The sequence below is a fragment of the Curcuma longa genome, chromosome 7 (assembly GCF_044706935.1).
Source record: "Curcuma longa cultivar G26 ecotype Majalengka, Jawa Barat chromosome 7, ITB_CL_G26_1.1, whole genome shotgun sequence".
Classification (NCBI taxonomy): Eukaryota; Viridiplantae; Streptophyta; class Magnoliopsida; order Zingiberales; family Zingiberaceae; genus Curcuma; species Curcuma longa.
Genome location: NC_133867.1, coordinates 12,032,990 through 12,056,890, shown reverse-complemented (window position 1 = coordinate 12,056,890; position 23,901 = coordinate 12,032,990). Strand labels below are relative to the sequence as shown.

Below are 23,901 nucleotides of genomic sequence, written 5' to 3'. Positions count from 1 at the left end.
ATTTTAATAATTTAATTTAAAAAATTAAGTATTAATTTATTCAAAGAAATCTTAATTACAAAATTAAGGATTAATTTTTTTGTTCAATTAAAATGTGAAGGGTAAATTAATTAAGAGTTGATTAAAATTTTTTAAAAAACAATAGCAAATAATCATGATTAAAATTTTAAAATAGAATTTAGAGTTCAAAATTCAGTCATGATTACTTATTATTATTATTATTTAAAAAAAATCCTAGCAGGACATTTTCTATCTTTTCCTTTTATCTTTTTTAAGTTTAAACAAAAATATAATCAATTAATTTTATTCTATAAAATATCTTGGCACAACTTATATAATTGAAATAAATTCTTCCAAAAAAAAGGTAAAAACTCTATTTCAATTTAATTAGTAAATCTATTTCAAGAAAAAACATCAATTTATTTTTTTAAAAAATAATTCAAATCATCAAGCTTTACCAAACAAATTGATATGATAGGAGCTAATTAATTTTACCCATTTTTGAAATTTAAAATACAAGTACTTAAAAGATTAAATGGACGCCAATATTTTAAAATATGAACCATTCAATTCAATCAATTTGAGAACCCCTTCATGTTTTATTTCTTAATAAATATAAAATTGAAATATCTATTTTAATTTAATAGCGTGTTTGCCTAAATTATTTTTTTTAAAAAAAATTATCTGATTTCAATCCACAATACTATTTTATCAAAGAACTTGCTGAAATAAAATCAATTAATCTCTACAACAAAAAGATAACAAAAGTAGAGGTTGACAATAAGACTTGCCTCGATTGATAGACGCCCCTGCTGTAGCTGAAATGGATTATCTGAAAAGCACAAAAGTAGAGCAAACAAATCCTTACTACGGAGATGTGGACCCATAGAATTAGGCATTACATCATGAAAGAAGCATTTCACCCACATATCAGCACCAGGCTTCAAGGTGAATTGTGCTGAATAAAAGTTAAAAGCAACACACCTCAAACCTTGTTCCTTAGTTTGGCACTTATATATCATTCAAGAGCATAGCCATCCAAATGAGCAGCTTAGCACTCGGTACAGGGAACCTTAAAGAGAAAACCTTAGCAGCAAGATGAACCCACCAAGAAACTTGCATAAGTACAGTTCCCATGCTCAAAACAGTTTTGTGCACACGGAGGATATACAAAAACCAAATGACAGTTGCCTTTTGTGGTGCTGCACTCCTCACATATAGGGTGGCGGCAGCCGTGGAGGCGGCATATGCTGGAATCCATTCTCTGGGCAGTTTTGTGTAGCCCTTTCAGCTGTAGGTCTTTGAGTAAAGGTTCCTGTCTGTGGGTTTTGGTTGGGGTTGAAAGGGCCCCACCAATGAGCTTCGCCCTCGATAGGAATCCATGGCAGAGGGCTGATGCCCTCTCTACCTCCCCATCTGTAAAACTGCTCCATATGTCTACCTAGGCCATCACCTTCCTGATGGCTCCTGTTTATGGATCCAGAGACTGAGAAGCCATAGAACCCCCTTATTTCAGCAGAGGAAGGAGCTGCAACTGAGGAAACAAGAGTTAATCCCCTTGGTCTCATTCTTCTGATGGAACTGAATGGGGAGCCATGGAGTGATGAAGAATACAAGGATGGCTGATATATGTGATTCCCGACTCCACTATTGTGACCCCGAACCTCTCCTGCAACTGGTGGGACTAGTGATCCAGCTATATTGCTTCCACTGCGTGAAATGGACCTGAAATTGTCAGGACATTGATGAGAAAAAACCATCAACTTATATAGGGTTTCCACAAGAAAAGATACGTAGTTCAAATTGAAAAGGTAGTAGTAATTTACCCATGCATGAGAGAATTGGGATGCACAAAGGATCCTAACCTATGTTGGCTGCTGCCATCATTTCTGGACATCCTTGCACCATACTGGGATGCAATCTCTGTATTTCCTGATACAGGATATGAAAGAGAGTGGGGTTGCTGCCAATTATGGTTTTGTGGTTCAGTTACTGGGAAGCTATTGGTGTTCATCATTTCAGAAGAAGACTGACCCCCTAAGCTGATTGAATGCTGATGGAATAGACCATTATCAGGCAGAGAATCAGAAGTAATTGTTGCAGCACGCATGGCATTAGGAAAACCATGTAGAGCCAGATACGGGCAAACATGAGAGCTACTAGATGAATTTGAATGGTCTCGGAACATGGAGTTGTTCATAAACTCATGATCTTCAATGTAAAGTGGGAAAATGTCAATATTAACTACAAAAAGTCATTAAAGCTGGTGATAGTGTTAATGGGCTTACATGAAGCTGGGAATGATTCTGCTTCCCTGCATGATGAACAGATATTTAATTATCTTTGATTACAATCTGATATGAGAACAAATAAAAAGAACAAAAGAGCAACTTAATCAAGCAGAATCTTCCTTGAATTCTTGAGCAGGAAACTATAAAAAAAAGTTGTTAGAATCCAGAAACAGTCAAGGTTCAAAAGGATAACAGGCAGTGAGTGTTTTTATTCTCGTGCACAATCCATGGGTTATTACCAATATGTGCACAAAAGAAAGAGAGAGAGTCCACTTGATTTGACAGTAAACTGAAACATCTTTATGAAAATAACTGGTATGAGAATATCTTGATAAACAAAAAATTCCTCAAAAGTTTGAGCTAGTACAACAAAAGAAAGCAAGCCACAACTTTTGGCCTCTACACTGCTGTTACTTGAAATGCACGTGTAAGCTTTAGATTTGATTGAATTCCTGATGTGATTTGAAACAGTGATTCCATTTTTCAGCTTAAAAACTGTTTTGCAACTCATGAAACTTTATGAAGGTGCCTCATAGTTGTTGATGGCAAAAAGAGAACTATCGGAAAGAAAAATGTCAAGATGACTGATGAATCAATTGTTCAGATGCATGAAAGATGCAAAAGATTTGTAATGAACTTTTCACTATAGGTGCAAAAGGTAACAACCATGATATCTTGTTAAATGCGCTGAAAGGATTCCCAGACACTCCATTTTGGACTTACATGGTGCATGCATATCAATATTCAAAGATATCTGAATGTAAAATTGAAAACATGTTATGTACTATAAAGTTGTTGAAATTATCTTAATCAAAAAGAACACATGTACAAGGCTTATATAACCAGCATAACCCTAATACCACAAGAAGAAAAGACCTATCTACCTCTGCTTCTCACAACACTCCCCCTCAAGTTGAACATATATATCAAACATGTTCAATTTGCTAAAAACAGAATTAAACATAGCTTGGGATATAGCCTTCGTAAACATATCAGCAAGTTGGTTCTCAGATTTGACATAAGGCAAACATAGTTCTCCGAAATCAAGTTTTTCCCGAATAAAGTGGCGATCAATCTCAATATGTTTAGTTCGGTCATGTTGTACTGGATTATTTGTAATATTGATTGCAGCCTTGTTGTCACAATATAGCCTGAGGGGTACTTCTGTTTTTAATCCCATGTCTTCCAACAAAAAACACAATCATAACATTTCTGCAAGACTATGTGCCATGGCTCGATATTCTGCTTCAGTATTGGACCGTGCACAAACATTTTGTTTCTTACTTCTCCAAGTTACCAGGTTTTCTCCCAAAAAAGTGCAATAGCCAAAAGTGGATCTTCTATCATCTCGAGAATCAGCCCAATCTGCATCAGAATAACATTCCACTTTCAGATTACCACCTCCTTTGAACAATAAGCCTTTTCCGGGACATGACTTCAAGTACCTTAAAATCCTGTCAACAGCCTTCATATGGACAGTTTTAGGAGCATGCATGTACTGACTCACCACACTAACAGCATAGGTGATGTCAAGCCTAGTCATAGACAAATATAGTAATTTTCCAACCAACTTTTGATACGTTTCATTTTCCAGACTTGCAAGATCTTCCCCATTAGAACTAGTAAGATCATGATTTACTTCTATAGGAGTAGATGCTGATCGACAACCCAACTTCCCTGTCTCCTTGAGTAAATCCAACACATACTTTCTCTGACATATATAAATTCCTTCTTGAGACCGAGCAACTTCAATATCAAGAAAGTACCTCAATAATCCAAGATCTTTAATTTCAAATTTTGATGTTAACTTGGACTTAAGAGTCTGGATTTCAGCTTCGTCATCACCTGTAACTATCATATCATCAACATAAACCAAGAGAATGGTAGTTCTGCCCTCTTTCTTTTTAACAAAAAGTGTATGATCAGCATTTTCTTGTTTAAAGCCAAACAATATCATGGTTTTGCAAAACCTATCAAACCATGCTTTGGGAGATTGTTTAAGTCCATACAAAGCTTTTCTTAGCCAGCAAACTTTTCCTTTTGTTTCGATTCTAGGAGGTGGCAACATGTAGACTTCTTCATGAAGGTCACCATTCAAAAAGACATTTTTAACATGTAGCTGAAATAGAGGCCAATCATATTGAGTAGCAAAAGAAAGAATTACTCTGACCGAATTCAGTTTTGCAACTGGAGCAAAAGTCTCCAAGTAATCCACCCCATATGTTTGAGTGAATCCCTTGGCAACAAGTCTGGCTTTATATCTGACCACTTCACCCTCTAAATTATACTTGATAGCATAGATCCATTTAGAACCAACCAAGTTCTTCCCCTTTGGAGGATCAACTAATTCCCAAGTATCATTCCTGTTAAGAGCCTCTATCTCTTCATTCATTGCTTCCAGCCACCTAGCATCCTTTACAGCTTCATAATAAAAAGGTATAGCACGTTTTGATAATTGTGAAACAAAGGCATGATATAAAGAAGATAAACGAGAGTAAGAAACGTGATTGAAGATAGGATGTTGAGTACATGACCTGACTCCCTTCCTAACAGCAACAGGAAGGTTCAACTCATTCATATTTAATGACTGCTCCAAGGAATCAGGAGCCAGAGCATTTGATTCGGCTAGCCGGTCAGTAGTAGATCCTTGCTTGTGTCTTCGTCGCTTGTAAGTGATAATTTCTTGTGAAGACTACGAGCTCAGTGATGTATTTTCCATGGCATCCAGTGGAATAGGAGATGGGATCACTTGAGGTACATAAGGAGACACAGAAAAAATAATATTCTCTCCCTGAGGATGAGGCTGAAGAGAATAATAAGACTCGGACTCAAAAAAGGTAACATCCTTCAAGACATATCTCATCCTAGTAATAGGATCAAAGCACTTGTAGCCTTTCTGGCAAGTGGAATATCCTAGAAAAACTCCCTGTATAGAACGAGGATCAAGTTTTGAGGACTTGGGACCAAGAACATGAATAAAGCAGAGAGAACCAAAAACTCGAGATGTAAGGGAGAACAACGTGGTGCCAGGACGAAGAATAGTGAGAGGGCACCGATACCCGAGACCTTTGGATGACAATCTATACTTTCTCTCTTTTATTGATGATTACACCCACTGTATAGGGCTTATATAACCGGCATAACCCTAATACCACAAGAAGAAAAGACCTATCTACCCTACTTCTCACAACAAAAGTTACATAAAGGTTCCAACTCTACTCAGAAAGAAGGAAAAAGGTTATTTGCTTTTTGCAATGGAAGACGAAAGAAAGAAAAGAGCATCCAAGGTGCAACAACTATTTTAGCTCTTATTTAGATTCTGACTCTATGATAATGATAGTGGTGATGATGATGATGAAGCTTCACCTATCTTCTTCAGCTACCGGACTCTCATGGCTCTAACACATGATGAAGAGGAAGCTAGTTAGAGCAAAAGTTACACCTCATGCACTAAAAGTGAGAATGTAGATGAGGTACACTAGAACCATCTCAAAATGATATTTTAGACATGATTAGTCATGTTGCTAGAACCCTTACTAATCTAAGAAAAAGGATAGCATATTGAAAAGAACTCATGACAGAAGGTCAAAGAGGATTGACCTCAAGTAAATCTGAAATCAAGGTCTATTACTTATCTCGAAAAAACTTTGAGAAAAAAATGAATAATTAAAAGGACAAGCGAACGAGCTAAAAAACTCTTGAGAAATTCATGAAGAGTTTACAGATATTTTGATAAGATACTTGGTAGTCAACTTGCAATTTATAGCAAGGTCAAGTCTAGGTTACTAAGCCCAAAAAAGCCTACACATCACTTAGTTCAAGAAAGGAAAATATATCTCATCCTACTTCTCATGATATATTTCACAATCCTTTCATGTCTAAGCAAGCAACTAAAGGAATATTATCTAAAAGAATTGTTTAAGCTTGAGTTCCCAAGCAATATCATGTTAAACCTCATCATAGCCAATGTCTTTTGGGTACCAAAACAATTATTTTCTTGGAAATAGGTATACTTAAAAAGTAAACATGCTAGAAATAAATGAGTCTTGAATTGCAGATGCTACAAACTTTGGACCGATGATGCTAGTAAGTTTACAATTTTAAAATACAAGACAGAGGTAATATATCTTTGGATTATAAAGATAAATGCAAAATTATTGGGTATACACTATTGAATTCAATAACAATTTCATTAAAGTGTTATTAGTGGAAGGTGAGGTAACCCTTAAGTCAATTGTCTAATGTAGGTTATAGAGGTACTCTCAACCAATTGCCCCATAAAGCATTTTAATTTTGGCACCTTCATTCTTGAAGGATGTCGAAATTATCTAATGCTTATATATTAAAAGCTTCATGACAAAAGAAAGTGATAACTTATGACAAACACCAACACGAAGACTTGGCGAAGTTCAAAGACTTAGTGGAGTTCTTCCACAAACTTAGTCAACCAAACATTACACACAACAACCTACTGTTTGAGGTCAAGATCAGTATATGCTCATTGGACCAACACAGCCAAAGACTGGATGCCATAAAGTCCCTCAACTACAATGATAGCATGCAATGATGCCACCTATGCATGGTTGCCACATATCAAAATGTGCCACCTTCATCCACCTAGTGTTGGGTTTCCTCCTAGTTCGACTTCTACCACCATCAGTGGTACTAGCAGCAAGAATTAAGTATTGCAGCTCCATAGCAGGCAGGCATGAATCAACGATTGTTGCCACAATGGTGCACGTGACAAATGTCCAAAATTAGGTATCAGGTATAGCACTCCAAAGTTTAAAATTGTCAGTCCAAACAGAGATTTCTTTGCATCTATTTTCCAATGTAACCAACTTCTACAAAATGCATCCAAATGCACAAGGCTCCTGCTAATACAAGAACTGGTATTGGAAAAAAATATTGCTGTCAGCATAAAAATTTGATACAGAAATCAGGTTAACAAAACAATTGTGCTTTTTGGCATACAAATGGAAGAGACTAATGAAAAGCAAAGTAAATGACCTTTTGACTTTATAACATGCTTAGTAACTGCATTAATCACTACAAGAAACTCGTGAAATAGCGACGGAATTAAAATCCGTCGCTATAAATAGAGACGGAATAATAATTTCCGTCGCTAATTAGTGACGGATTTTAATTTCGTCGCTAATAAGCGACGGAATATTAATTTCCGTCGCTAATTAGAGACGGAATATTAATTTCCGTCGCTATTTATAGCGACGGATTTTAACGGAAATTAATATTCCGTCGCTAATTAGCAACGGAATTAAAATCCGTCGCTAAAGTCGCGATTTTAGGGCTCCGCCGACCCTTTTCTTCGTGCGCGCGTGTTTCTTCGTTCTCTCCTCTGGCGTTCTCTCCTCCCTCCGGCACTCTCTCGTGCACTCTCCTCCGGCGACATCCTACCTCCGGTGACTCTGCTCCGGTGCAATCGGTCTTCTCTCGCGCGGCTGCTCACGGCGCACACTCCCGCGGCCGGCGTTGTCTCCTCTAGCGTTCTCTCCTCGCGCGGCGACTTCCTAATTAGATAATGAACATTGTTAAAGTATATGTAATCATATTCCTTGTCTCGAACATAATTATACAAACAAGATGATGAATAAACATCCAATCTTGGATATACCTGTATATACAATACTGCGGCATTATTTATATGTGTGCATTAAAAATTACATAAAATGTAATTTAAATTATGTGTGCATTAAATTTAATATATTATTTTTTCAGAAGGTTACAATGTATATGAATAAAGCTTGGATGTACAATAGATTAGACGATGGATTTATCCGAGCTGAATTTTATACTGGAGTTGAAGAGTTTGTGAACTTTGCTAAGAGTCATCCAGAATGCATGAATGGTGCAGAGTTACGTTGTCCGTGCAATCATTGCAAATGCCGAAATAAAGCTTTTCGTGATGAGGATACCGTGAAAGTGCATATCTGTAAAAATGATTTTGTTCCAAACTACTACAATTGGTACTGTCACGGGGAGCCTTATGTCTCAGAACGAATTGGAACTTCGGCTGCTTCTTCATCTGGCACGAACTGTTTTAGAGGAATCAACATCTAATGATCATATGATGCAATCAATGGTTTATGACGCAATTAATGCAGTTGATCCATCTAATGTAGATGAACTACCAACACCTGCAGTTCAGCAACTATATGACATGTTAAAGGCTAGTGAAAGAGAAGTGTGGGAAGGTATTCCATCTGGTCATTCCCAACTATCAGCTACTGCAAGATTATTGAACATCAAAGCTGAACATCATTTCTCAGAACGATGTTACGATGACATTTGTCAATTGATGTCAGAGTTGCTTCCTGCTGATCACCAAATGACTGATAGTTTTTACAGTACAAAGAAATTGGTAAGGGGTTTAGGTTTGCCCGTAGAGAAGATCGATTGTTGTATAAACAATTGCATGATATATTGGAATGAAGACAGTGAACTGATTGAATGCAAAATTTGTGGTCACCCTCGCTACAAGCATCGTAGTCGCATTGCAGGGAAGAAAAAGAAAAATATTGCATGGAAGGTTATGTATTATTTTCCCTTAACTGCTAGACTTCAACGCTTGTATGCATCTGCCGCCACAGCTTCCCACATGAGGTGGCATCATCAGCATATGCACGAAGGAGGTATAATGTGTCATCCTTGTGATTCCCCTGCATGGAAACATCTTGATACAATATTTCCTACATTTGCGATGGAACCACGTAATGTGAGATTGAGACTTTCTGCAGATGGATTTCAACCATTTGGTCAGTCAGGACAACAATATTCATCTTGGCCAGTTATTTTAACACCTTATAATTTACCGCCATGGATGTGCATGAAAGACGAATTTATGTTTCTGACTGTACTTATTCCAGGTCCAACGAACCCGAAAGAGAAGATAGATATTTTCTTGCAACCTCTGATTGCCGAGTTGAATGAATTATGGAATGTAGGATCAGAGACTTATGATGTTGCAAGTAAAACCAATTTTACCTTGCATGCTGCTTTATTATGGACAATTAGTGATTTTCCAGCATACTCAATGTTATCAGGATGGAGCACAGCTGGTAAATTAGCATGTCCACATTGCATGACAGAGTCTGATGCATTTTCATTACCATGCAGTGGAAAGGTATCTTGGTTTGATAATCACCGTAAATTTTTGCCACTTGAACACCCTTTCAGGAGAAATAAGAAAAATTTTCTAAAGAATGTTGTAGTCAGAAAAATGCAACCAACAATGAAGTCAGGTGCAGAAATTATTGACCAAATAGACAGTTATGGATTTCTACCAGTATATGATCAAAATTCTGAGGAGATAAATAAATACATTGTCAGGATGTGCAAATGTGGTTGGAAGAAAAGAAGCATTTTCTGGGACCTGCCGTACTGGAAGTTTTTATTGATTCGACATAATTTAGATGTGATGCATGTCGAGAAAAAAATTTTTTGATAATATATTTAATACAGTGATGAATGTTCCTGGAAGAACTAAAGACACTGCAAAATCACGAGAGGAATTAAAAGGATTGGTTAACAGACCTGAATTACATCAAAATGAAACAACAAATCAATATCCAAAGGCTTGTTATACATTAGACAGAGAAGGTAAACAAGCTTTATGTAGTTGGTTGAAACAGATAAAATTCCCTGATGGGTATGCTTCCAACATGGCACGATGCGTGGATATGAATAGGTTAAAAATGTTTGGAATGAAGAGTCATGACTGTCATGTGTTCATGCAAAGACTTATGTCAATAGCTTTTCATGACCTTCTGCCTAATAATGTTTGGCAAGCACTTACAGAACTGAGTCTATTTTTCAGAGATTTGTCTGCCAGGTGTATTATGACGGCCGATATGCTTAAGCTTGAAAAAGATATTCCTGTCATATTATGTAAGCTTGAGCGTATATTTCCACCAAGTTTTTTTGATTCAATGGAACATCTACCAGTTCACCTACCTTATGAGGCACAATTAGGTGGTCCTGTTCAGTATAGATGGATGTATCCATTTGAAAGATTTTTGAGAAAATTAAAGAATAATGTTCGCAACAAAGCCAGAGTCGAGGGGTCGATATGCAATGCTTATTTGGTTGAAGAAGCAACTTCTTTCTGCTCCTATTATTTTGCTGATACTGTCAACACGAGACATCGCAAGAATCCCAGAAATTATGATGATACTCAGCCAATTGACCCTACATTGCTTTCTATTTTCAAGTTTCCTGGCAAACCATTTGGTGCTTCTAATTCAAGATGGTTAAATCAACAAGAATATCATGCTGCAAGAACATACATACTCTTGAATTGTGAGGAGGTCAAACCATACATAAGGTGAGTTGATTGATATAATCAACTACTAATCCCTGTTTAGTTATGTTTGATATCCCAATTATTTTTTAATTTCACTTTTCATCCATTTCAGCCTTTACGAACAACAACTTCATTATCAAAATCCATCCATAAGTCAAAGTGAAGTCGAGGAAAAGTTAGAGACAGAATTTGCACTTTGGTTTCAAATCTATGTAAGTTAAAGAATAAATAATTTTTCATACTGGAATATCAATTTTTTATCTAATTTATATCATATTTATTATTATAGGTGAACGATCGTAGATTATCAAATGTGGATGATGGAAGGATAATCAATCTTGCATCTGGACCTCTCCGTAAGATACAAGCATATTCTGGTTACTACGTTAACGGTTTTAAATTTCACGTGACACAACGGGAATCACAAAGAATGACCTTTAATTCTGGTGTTTATGTAAAAGGATCTATCAACAACAATAACTCAGAATTTGATTATTACGGGAGACTCGAAGAAATTATTGAAATTGAATATCCTGCCTTACCCATAAAAAGATGTGTGTTATTCAAATGTTGTTGGTATGATCCGACTCCCAGAACAGGAACCAGAATACACTCAAACTACAATTTAGTTGAGGTTAATGCAAACAAAAGGTTTAACAAGTTTGAACCTTTCATTTTTGCGGTCCAAGCGGGTCAGGTTTTCTATCTTGAATATCCGACGAAGGCAAGAAGAGTTAGTGAATGGTTAGCTGTTTGTCATACGAAGGCCCGTTCAACCATACAAACACCGAACTCCAACATAGCTCAACACCATGATGCATTTCAAAATGAAGAAGTAGAGACACATTTAGTAGATTCTCAGCTTCAAAATTCATCTGTTTTACTTGTAGATGCTAATGTAGCTTACCAGGAGATAGATGATGGAGAGATGTCGAGCAGTGAGGAGGTTGTTGAGCTAACTGAGTCTAATGAGGAGGATCAAGAAAATGTTAATGTTGATGATTAATATTTGCATAGCTTCTGTTAGAATATTTAGGGTTAAATATATTTTATAGAATAAGTCTCTATGGTTGTATATAAATAGAGGCTTAACCCCCTTTAATAAATCAGATCTATGATATTATTTTTTACATGGTATCAGAGCGATTAGGTTTAGGTTCAGGTTTATCCGCCGAACCCTAAACTAATCCACGATCCCTTCCCTTCCTTCCCTCTGTGCGCCGCTGCTCTTCCGAATCGCGCCGTCTCGTCGCGACACACCAGCCAGGTGCGCGTCTTCCTCGTCGCACCTTTTCTCGTCGCGACGCATCAGCGCGTACACGATCGGCCTCCTGCAGTAGCGACCGCCATGCCTCCGAGTCGCAAAGGCTTCAGCGCCGCGAAGGCTTCTCCGCGAGGCGCATTCGGCTCCCCTCGCGACGATCTGCTCCGCAACCGCCACGCCTCCGAGTCGCAGCGCCGCTGAAAGGCTTCTCCGCGAGGCGCAGGTCTTCTCCGCCTCGCTCAGGGGGAACCCTCGGCTGCGGTTCGCGTTTGGTGCTGCTCTCCGAAACCCTGCCGGCCGCCACGCCTTCTCTGCCGTCGCGCGTGAAAAAGGAGGCAGAAAACCCTAGAGAGCTTGATACTTCTTCTTCCTTCTTCTTCTCTTGGTCGCCGGCCACGATTCCCGGACAGAAGCGTGATCAAGGTAGGAACAGTGTTGAGATTGGTGTTCAACAGCAACTTCCAACAGTAAACACCAAGCAAACAGCAAACAGCAAATATCCAACATCACTTTGAACCAACCAATCACTTTGAACCAACCACATTAAGGAGCTTCGCGTTCTCAACTCTTCATGGCTACCTCCAGCAACTCAAAGTCGGATATCTCAATTTTTACCAACCACATCACTGCACCGCTCTCTTCCGAGCTATTGGATGGTAAGAATTATTCCTCTTGGAGCTCCCACATAGAACTTTGGCTTGTTGGACAGGGTTATGAAACACATCTCACCCAAATCGAAGAAGATATTCAAGCTGCCGAACGTCCTCTGTGGAAAAAGGTTGATGCTCAATTATGTTGTATTATCCGAGCCACCATCCATCCATCTCTTAGGGATGTCTTCCGCACTCACAAGACCTGCAAAGCTGTTTGGACACAGGCTCAACAACTCTTTACAAACACTTCTCGGCGACTCTATCAAGTTTGTGAAGATCTCATGACTATTCTCAGTGCCCATCAGATTAAGGATTCTATGTCAACTTATCTGGGTTCGGTCTCTCGCCTTCTGTGTGACTTCAATGAATTGCTCCCACCTGCGGCCACTCCTATTGAAGAGCTTGAAAATCGGAAGAAATTTTTTATGTCTTTAGCTCTATTTGGTCTGCCCACAGAATATTCTCATGTTCGTGATCAAATCCTGGGCAACCCCACAGAGGCTACCATGGACAGTACCTGGGCGACTCTCCTTCGTGTCCCTGCCAAAGTCTTGACAGTACCTCCTGCCACTCCTATTGACTCATCGGCTTTGGTCTCTCGGAACAACAGACCTCCACCTCGTAAGGGTGGCAAAGGACGTCCTTGGTGTGATCATTGCCACCGACCAGGACACACAATTGATAAATGTTGGAGTCTACATGGTCGACCACCTCGTGCTGCACAGATCGTCCAGAGTTCTGTTGCTCCTTCAGCTTCCACTTCACAGTTGCCACCAGATCCGACCCCACCGCCCTCCTATGACGACTTTCTGAAATGGTATGAGGATCGAAAGACTTCTGATTCCCCTGCTACCGTTGCACTCACTGGTAATTCCTTTGCTGGTATATCTCACTCTTCGAGTCCTTGGATTCTTGATTCCGGGGCCACCGATCATATCACTGGTAATAAATCTCTTTTTTCTTCTCTCTCTACTTCTGGTTATTTACCTTTTGTCACCATGGCAAATGGTTCTCAAACTCAGTCCCAGGGTATTGGTATTGTTCATCCTTCTCGGTCACTTTCTATCCATAATGTTCTTTATGTTCCTGGTGCTCCTTTTAATTTATTGTCGATTAGCCAGCTTACTCGGTCTCTTGATTGTGTCATCTCGTTTACTAAATCTTCTGTTTCCTTACAGGACCGGAGTACGGGGAGGATGATTGGCTTCGGATGTGAGTCTCATGGCCTATATCGACTTCAACAGTCCTCTCTTATTGGTTCGGCGACGGCATCTCCTCTTCTTATTCATGCTCAATTGGGACATCCTAGTCTTGATAAGTTAAAACAATTGCATCCTGGTCTTTCTCACTTAGAATCTCTGTCTTGTGAGTCATGTCAATTAGGAAAGCATGTTCGTAGTTCTTTTTCTCCTCGCATTGTGAGTCGGGCTACGTCCCCCTTTTGCTTTGGTCCATTCCGATGTTTGGGGTCCAAGTCGTGTTTCCTCTACATTGGGGTCACGGTATTTTGTTACCTTTATTGACGATTTTTCTCGTTGTACTTGGTTATATCTAATGAAGGATCGCTCAGAGTTGTTTTCTCTTTTTCAATCATTTTTCTTTGAAATTAAAACTCAATTTGGTATTTCTCTTCGAACCTTGCAGAGTGATAATGCACGTGAGTATCTCTCTACTTCATTTCAGACATTCTTAGCATCTCATGGTGTGTTGCATCGGACGTCTTGTCCTCATACCCCTCAACAGAATGGAGTGGCCGAACGCAAGAATCGCCATCTTCTTGAGACCACCCGGACTCTTCTTCTCCATTCTCATGTTCCTCTTCAGTTTTGGGGTGACGCTGTGCTTACTGCATGCTATCTCATCAATCGTATGCCTTCCTCCACTCTACAAGGTCAAATCCCTCATCATGTTCTTTATCCTCATCAGTCTCTTCATTCTTTACCACCTAAAGTCTTTGGTTCTACATGTTTTGCTCATGCTCTCGATCCTGGCATTGACAAACTCTCTCCCCGGTCTCATAAATGTGTCTTCCTTGGGTACCCCCGGTCTCAGAAAGGGTACAAGTGTTATTCTCCTACTCTCCGTCGGTACTTCATCTCTGCTGATGTCACGTTCTTTGATTCGGTTCCATTTTTTGGGCCAAATGGATCTCCGTCCGAGTTTTCTCCTTCTACGCCTGCACCAGTGGCTATCTTTTATCCTCCGGAGGAGTCTTTTTCACCTCCGGAGACATCTCCTCCATTACAGGTTTATCAGCGTCGTCCTCGTCTTGCTTTACCGCCGCCCACCACTGACACTGCCATGGACACATCTTTGGAGCCTAGTCTTTCGCCTCGTCCTCCGGTCCCATCTCCTGAGTCTGATATTCCCATTGCTCTTCGGAAAGGTATGCGTTCCACTCGTAATCCTTCTCCTCATTATGTTTCTTTGAGTTATCATCGTATTTCTCCTTCCTATTTTTCTTGTCTTTCCTCCTTGTCGTCTGTTTCTCTTCCGAAGAATGCAGGTGATGCCTTTGCCCATCCAGGATGGAAACAGGCAATGCTCGATGAAATGTGTGCCTTGCAGAGCAGTGGGACTTGGGATCTCGTTCCTCTACCATCAGGGAAGTCAGTTGTCGGTTGTCGATGGGTGTATACGGTGAAGGTTGGTCCAGACGGAAAGGTTGATCGGCTTAAAGCTCGCCTTGTTGCAAAAGGCTATACTCAGATCTTCGGATTGGATTATGGGGACACTTTTTCTCCTGTTGCCAAGATGTCTTCTGTACGTCTATTCCTGTCCATTGCTGCGATTCGACATTGGTCTCTTTATCAGTTGGACATCAAAAATGCTTTCTTACATGGTGACCTGCTCGAGGAAGTCTACATGGAGCAACCTCCGTGTTTTGTTGCTCAGGGGGAGTCTTCTGGTCTTGTATGTCGCCTACGGAAATCTTTATATGGCCTCAAGCAGTCTCCCAGAGCATGGTTTGGTAGATTTAGCACTGTCATTCAACAATTTGGCATGACTCGGAGTGAGGCTGACCATTCTGTCTTTTATCGTCACTCATCGACTGGTTGCATCTACTTAATAGTTTATGTTGATGATATTGTTATCACAGGTAGTGATAATCTCGGGATTTCACAGGTGAAACAGCATCTTTTCAAACATTTCCAGACAAAAGATCTCGGCAAACTCAAATATTTTTTGGGAATAGAAGTGGCACAGTCCAAAGATGGGATTATCATATCCCAAAGGAAATATGCAATGGATATTCTAGAAGAAACAGGTATGTTAAACTCAAAGACAGTCGACACCCCTATGGATCCTAATGTCAAGCTCATGCCAAATCAGGGGGAGCCTCTTTCAGATCCTGAACGATACAGGCGATTAGTAGGGAAACTAAGCTACCTTACTGTTACTCGTCCAGATATCTCGTTTGCAGTAAGTGTAGTAAGTCAGTTTCTCAACTCTCCATGCAAGGAACATTGGGATGCTGTGACACGCATTATTCGATATATCAGAGGCGCTCCAGGAAAGGGTCTGTTGTACGGAGACAAAGGACATACTCGAGTCGTAGGTTATTCTGATGCAGATTGGGCAGGATCTCCCATTGATAGGAAATCTACTTCTGGTTTCTGTATATTTGTCGGAGATAATCTTATTTCTTGGAAAAGCAAAAAGCAGAATGTTGTGGCAAGATCCAGTGCAGAGGCAGAATATCGAGCTATGGCCATAGCCAGTCAAGAGCTTATATGGCTCAAACAGTTGCTTCAAGAGCTAAGATTTGGAGAGGTTACACAAATGTCACTTATATGTGACAATCAAGCGGCCATGCATATCGCCTCGAATCCAGTTTTTCATGAGAGGACAAAGCATATTGAAGTCGACTGTCACTTTGTCAGAGAGAAAGTCATATCTGGTGAAATATCTACTAGTTTTGTTAATTCACATGATCAGCTAGCAGATATATTCACCAAGTCACTGAGAGGTCCTCGAATTGACTACATATGTAACAAGCTGGGTACATATGATTTATATTCTCCAGCTTGAGGGGGAGTGTTAGAATATTTAGGGTTAAATATAGAATAATTCCTTTTAGAATAAGTCCTTATGCTTGTATATAAATAGGGGCTTAACCCTTGTAATAAATCAGATCTATGATATTATTGTTTTACACTATCCTTAATTTATACAAGTATCCATATATATTAACCGTATGCATAACCCATACAACAGGAATTTCTTACCTAACCACAGACCGAACAATGAGATTACGATGTATGATGTTGGTAGATGGCTGTCCATATGCTATTCCATACTGATCCCAGCCACTTTTTATGGCTATTGCATCCTCACCCACACATATATAAGAATGTCTGCTCCAATTCAGTATCAGCTTCAGCAATGTACTTGGATATTTTCAACATCATAACGAAACTTTTATTTCTGCTGAACTGAACTTGAACATCTTCCTTCTCTTAGTGGAGAGCAAGTACAATTAAATAGCTGTAACATAGCATATTCTTGGTAGCCTCCCATGTGATTTATGCAGGGTCTAACCTTTCTTCTGGCCTTGCTTGTTATCATTCCCTGTTTAAATATGGTATCACTCGTGTAGCTTTGAATAAAAACAAGTCCTCGATTATATAAACGGTCACCATTTTTCCTTTAAAGAAAAACAAGTCTTCTTTTGTTTTTGGGCATTAGTTGCTCAAACTTTCTTATGCTTTGATATCATATTTGACATATTGTTCTTGCCGCACAGTAAACTTTCTTTCCTTTCCTATCCTGATGCCCATTTTATTTTCTTCAGATTCTCTTGCTTCAAGAAACTGAATGGTTTAGTTAATATTATTTTTTGAAATAGTGTTTCATGGCATTGCTTAGATTACCACAACCTGAAAACCTAGTAGTGATGTTAAGTATCATCTTAGATTACCATAACCATGAACATAATGCTTTTATCTACATTCTACATTGTGAATTAGGAAAACTCGATCGAAACAAACAAAGGAAAATATAAAGTTGGAGAAGAGAGGAAGAAGTTTAGATAAACTGCTTTAAGGTCTGCCAGGTGAAGCCAGTCGACTGATTCGATAAGGTCAGTCGACTGGCACGCCTGGTACGCAGCGTACCAGGCGCTGCGTTAGTCGACTGAAACATACGACAGTCGAGTCGGATTCGTTGATCAGTCGACTGAGGTTGTAGATCAGTCGACTGAGGTTGTCTCAGAAGCAGGCAGAAGAGAATCGACTCGATTGGGATTTTGCTTCAGTCGACTAACAGTGAACAGAAGCTTAAACGACTCGACTGATCATCCACATCAGTCGATTGATATAAGATCAGTCGACTGTCATGGTAAAACCAGTCGACTGAGATAAGATCAGTCGACTGTCAATGTAAAACCAGTCGACCTTTCAGGAAAAAAAACTGAATGTATGGTTAGCCACTTATCCCAAAAGCTCAAGTTATTAGAATATATGGTTAGCCAATTATAGATGGTTAGGCAATTATATATTTTTTTATTATCTGAATGTAGTAGCATTTTTATTTCGAACATTCTTTGTGTTATAATATTATTTGCAGATACACATATGTCTGATCAGGCAGCAGCACCAGCTGGCCGGACTATTTTGAGAGTTGTTGGCGGGTGGTAAGTACTAGTATTGGTGTTATTAGTACTTTTTAATTCATAATTTGTTTTATAACATATGTCTAACATTTACATGGTTTATAATGCAGTTTTACACCAGAGGGCCATAAAGTTGCAGGATATATTTCTAGTAAGTTCCGTGAGCGAGTATGTCGTTCAGGGCATACTTGGAGGCATGTCGACCAGGGCATGCGCACCTTCTACTACGACGAGTTTGTGGTAAGTCTTTTTAAACACCTTATAATTAAGTTATTTTTGTTTTCACTAATTTTTTTTTTTCTTGCAGAAAAAGTATACTTTTGAGCCAGGACATGAGCGGGAGTTTCAAGACGCCTGGAATGTTGCTGCTGGCAAATTATATAAAGATCTGCTATATAAATGCAGAAGTAAGGGCACCAGACCATCTTGGATCCCAGAGGACATCTGGGCTGCATGGCAAGCTGTATGGCAAGCAGAAAGATGGCAGACAAATGCAGTGACAGCTCGGTCCAACAGAAAGACCGAGCTAGCTGGCCCTAGCACCGGATCCACAAAACATACAGCTGGATCCCGCTCCATTGTGGAGCATACCTTGGACTTAGTAAATTTACAATTAATATATTTTTAATTATTTAGTAATGTAATTATTTTTATTTAATTGTATTTTTGATTTTTCAGGAACACCAGTTACAGCGTCCTCCTACTTGTTGGGAGATTTTTACAAAGACACACAAGTCCAAGGATGATACTTTTATTGATGCTCGCTCGCAGACCTTAGACGTAAGAAAATAATTTTTTAATTTATTTCACATTACCGCCATGTAATTATTTTTTCTAATCTTAAATTTTATAATAATTTAATTTTAAACAGGCTGAATATTCTGCTAGAGTTGCACAGGCGTCTGCGCCTGCAGTTGAGGGAGGAGAGAGGCAGGAGCTCTCAACCGACCAGTTGAATGAGATCTACTATGATGTGGTTGGTGGGAGGAAGAAGAGCTCCACCCTCTACGGTCTAGGGTCCCAGGCGAGAGTCGTATATAATCGTGTGATGGCCCTTAGAGTCAGGGGTCGTCCCAGCGGATCAGATTCTGCGATAGAAGCCCTACAAAAAGAAAATCAAGAATTAAAGGATCGACTCGCCGTATTAGAGGCGCAGGCAGAAAGTCAAGCTCGGCTTGGGCGACAGATGGCGGCCTTCATGGAGGCCTTCGGCCAGACGCCATCGCAGCCTGCTTTTGATGCGCTGCGAGCTGCGATGCAAGGTGCGGACCCTGATACGGAGACTCAGGACCCTAATGCTCCTGATCAGTAGCTGTCTGCAAGGTAGGTTAGCATTTTTATTACTTTTAATTTTTTTAAAGTTATTACTTGTAAGCATTCATTTTTCAAATAGGTTGTTATAATTAAATTATTACTAACCTATTTTTATTGTCTTTTTGTAGGATCTTCTCTTTTGACTGGGCTTGTTTAGATAAGTTTTTCATATATTATTGTATTTTGACATTAGATACAGTATCAGTGTATCTAGAGATTTGTGTTGTATTCAGATATTATTGTATTCAGATTGTATTAATGTTGTATTCAGATATTTTGATATGTGGTGTATTCAGATTAATGTGATGTATTTTGATATATTGTATCTAGAGATTAATGTGATTGTATTATTGTATCTAGAGATTTTGATATATAAACAGGAAATTCAGAAAAACAAAATAAATTATATAAAAAAAATAAATTATTAGCGACGGAATTTATCATTCCGTCGCTAATAAACTTCATATTTTTTTTAATTTTTTCTTAAAATTTAGCGACGGATTTAGAAATTCCGTCGCTAATTTGCGACGGAATTATAAATTTCGTCGCTAATCAACGTTGATTTTTTTTAATTGTTGATAAATTAATAGCGACGGATTTATAAATTCCGTCGTAAATTAGCAACGAAATTTATAATTCCGTCGCTAATCAACGTTTATTTTTTTAAATTGTTGATAAATTAATAGCGACGGAATTATAAATCCCGTCGCTAATTAGCGACGGAATGTATATATACCGTCGCTAAATAGCGACGAAATTATAATTTCCGTCGCTATTAATTAGCGACGGAAATTATAGACCGTCGTTAATTTTAGCCACGGAATTATAAATTCCATCGCTAAATAGCGACGGAAGTTTGTTTCAGTCGCTAAAGTGACGTCAGCGACCGAATTTTACGCGACGGTTGATTTCCGTCGCTAATCGGTCGTTAACCTCGATTAGCGACCGAATAGCGACGGAAATCGTCCGTCGCTATTTCCTTTTATTTTTGTAGTGAATAGCTGAAATTACAGTTAAGTGTGTCCTGGTAGTTTGCTTAGTATGCTATATGTCAAATATTTCCTTGTATAACTGGGAGTAGATCATATTTTTGAAACCAATAGAATATGATTCAATTGCCATATAACATTAAGTTATTGCACATTACCTATGCTGCTGCTTCATCACAATCCCCACCAAACCTATTATTTTTCATGGAGTTCTAGTTTATCACAACAAATTAAACCGAAGGTTTTTGCCTTAGAAACAAGTAGCGTGCAGCTAATTAAAGACGTTAAAAGTAGTATTCTCCATGAAATTGAACAATAAATATAAAGATATTCACCTACTTGCTTATTCCTCTTATTCCTGATTTTCTATGTTTCTTGTGATAGTTGCTAATCCTTGATCATTGTTCGTTTATGCTTAACGTTTTTATGAATTATGGCACTGACAAAACACCTAAAGAAGGGAAATGAGTGCATGAATTTAAATCTCGAATCGTGTCCAGGTTTTGGTCTCAAGTGCGAAACGATATAGTTTCAATACCGTATCGTATTGTATCGATATAGTTTCAATATTTTTTAAATATAAAATATATTAACTAAAAAAAATTAATCTAAATATTTAAAAAAATATTTTTTTTAAATATATATATATATATATATTAAATTAATGAGATACTTTTATTAGATTTTAATTAAACCTATTTGAATTCCCAATCATAGCTATAAGTTGATTAAAATTGTCCCCGGGACATGATTGAGTTGGTTACTACGAGGCATACTTGCTGAAGTGGGCAAGGGTCAAATCTCAACGAAGCTGAGGCAATGCCCTCTCCCGTAGTGAGCAACTGCAGCTTCCCGATTTACTTCCTTATAGATGGTCGTGGGACCGATCGTGTGGGGTCGTTGGGGTGGCGGATTTCATCTTTTTGCTGAAGAATTGATTTAAATTATTTAATTAAACCTAAGTTAAAAACCTTACCCCTCCGCGCCACCAATGGCAGTGGGCCCGATGACCCATCCGGATGCATTGTGGCGCGCCCAAACGCATCGTGGGCACCGACACCAGAGGCATGCTTGTGTCGATGCTAGCCCACGGGAGGAACTAGATGTTTCGCCTGTATTGGGCGAAATAGTTCAGGATTTTAAACTATGAATGAGTGACTTAAATACTAGGAAAGCATGATGAAAGTACCAGGTGAAGAGAATCTATTGAAAAGATTCTACATGGAGATGTACTAGTAAGTAGAAAATGAACAAACCACGTGAATAGCAGGAAACTGTACTAACTACTTCATCTAGAAGAAAGAGATCACTTTAACAAAGATTTTAATAATGGGAATAACAAACCTATCTTAATCACATGACTAAGCCCATGATCAACATGGAACAGAAGAAAACATAAATCCACCTCATCCTATCATAATAAATATATTAAAATGCTAGATGGCTAGCAAATCCCAATATGTTCCTATAAGTCTTGGTCCAAATCATGGTTTAACATTTCGAGTCAAATCAGAATTTTGATTTCTGACTGGAACAATACGATTTCGGTACCTTACCATGTTAATATGGTTTTAATATTTTTTTAAATATAAAATATATTAACTAAAAAAATAATCTAAATATTTAAAAAATAAAAATATAGCAGAGCGATCATATGATAAATAAATTTTAAAAATTATTAAATATTTTCAGAATTAAAATAAATAATATATATATTAAGTTAATGAAATACTTTTATTAGGATTTAATTAAGCCTATTGAGATTATCTTTATTATATCTATGAGTTGATTCAATTATTTACCTAAGTTATTTAATTAAAATCTAAGTTCGTGCGACCCCTTCCTGTCCTGCGTTGCAGTGATGCCTCCACGGTGGTCACGGGGCCTCACGCGACACTCCACGGCGGTCGCGTGGCTCGCGTGATGCCTCCACAACCCCGGGGCTCATTTAACGCCTCTGCAACCTCCACAGGACTGCGTGCTAGTGTCGATGTTGTATCGATCAGCGGGCAAAATGAAATGTTTCGCCCATGCCGCCTGATACAACATGAGATTTTAAACCATAGTTCAAATTCCATGTAGGGTATCCATATATGCAATGTTATCTTTGTAACCTACAATATATCATAATCACCATCCATATTTGTCCCAACTATGCAGGGTCTGACTACCTAAATCTTATCTTTGAGTAGATATAGCATTCTTAAAGAACAGAAATAATAATAAAGAACCATCGAGTTTATGGCCACAAGATGCATTACAAAGCATATTAAGTTATAGACAATTATTTTGATCCAATAAATGACTCAAGCTTGGCATTTGCCATGCACGTTGTATAAGTGGTCATGTAGAACCAAAGCATAAAATAATTCTAATTATAAACATTGTTTAAACCATAGAACAATAGACAAATGGTGAGCACTGAGAATTGGCTAGCAACGAGATGTGTGGCAAACATGGAATATAAGAATATGCAAAAGGCGCACATTATGTGATGGGATCTTGAAAGCTAACCTCAACTAATTTATGATTTTCCAATTATAATTGAAAAATAGAACTTACTCAAACAATGATGCCAACTGAGTAAATCCACGGAAAGGCAACCACTGAAATCCAAATGGCTGCATGAAGTCATTAGCTTGTATTATCAAAGTGCAAAAAGTACAAGATGGTAACATATAAAGAAATTTGAAAGGACAAGACAAAGTAAAAAACAGCTGGTTTTGAAATAAAGAGCTTTCATATTCATTTCGCCAATCAGAAAAGATTATTTCCATTCTGACCTTGTAGATACATATATTTCCATATCAGAGAAGAACTATGAGTAAGTCTGAGTGTCAAATAGGTAAAATATTATTTTGTAATTTCCACGTAAAACATTTAAGGGGGAAAAACAACTCTTTAGACCACAAGTTCCAATCTAAATACAGCGCCCTAGAAGAAATATCCAAAATAAAAATATAACTAATGAAGTAGTATTCTTAAATGCATCGTTGCAATGAAACCTGTTTACAAGCTAATATGTTGCATTTTGGATTCTTGAATGGTAGTGAAAGATTACAGTGAAATTCTTTGACATGCTAACCTTAAAGAAAATCAAGGTATGTCCCCTTGAGCTCTTCAATGCAAAACTCTTAAATGCATAAGTTTTATTTGTAATAGATAAACAAATACTTGAAATCAGTTAATACAACTGAAAAGACACATGATGAGTTGGTAAGTCTGGAGACTTGTCTTTATTTGACCAGTCAGTAATTTCAACCAAACAAGATTCGGCTTCAAGCTTTAATAGTGATCATGTTGACTCAATTGCAGGTTTGATGGTTGATGTATTTCAATGTGCACTTTTGAAAAAAAAAATTGATGTTGAAGTTGAAGTGTCTCAAGTAAATGGTAATACCAGAAAACTAAAAAAAAATCATTGAAATTCAGTTTATGTCTACATTTAAAGTGGTT

General features: G+C 38.2%; 1 protein-coding gene across 1 annotated transcript; it reads right to left on the bottom strand.

Moving 5' to 3' along the window:
• Positions 1-848: 848 nt before the first annotated feature.
• LOC141832128 (E3 ubiquitin-protein ligase IPI1-like) lies at positions 849-23,066 on the bottom strand (the record flags this gene model as incomplete). The annotated part of the gene is given in 4 exon segments (XM_074719613.1): positions 849-1,725; positions 1,827-2,211; positions 2,289-2,314; positions 23,008-23,066. Coding segments are annotated over 4 exon segments (984 nt in total), but the record flags the coding sequence as incomplete, so codon positions are not given.
• Between the last annotated feature and the right edge of the window lie 835 nt (positions 23,067-23,901).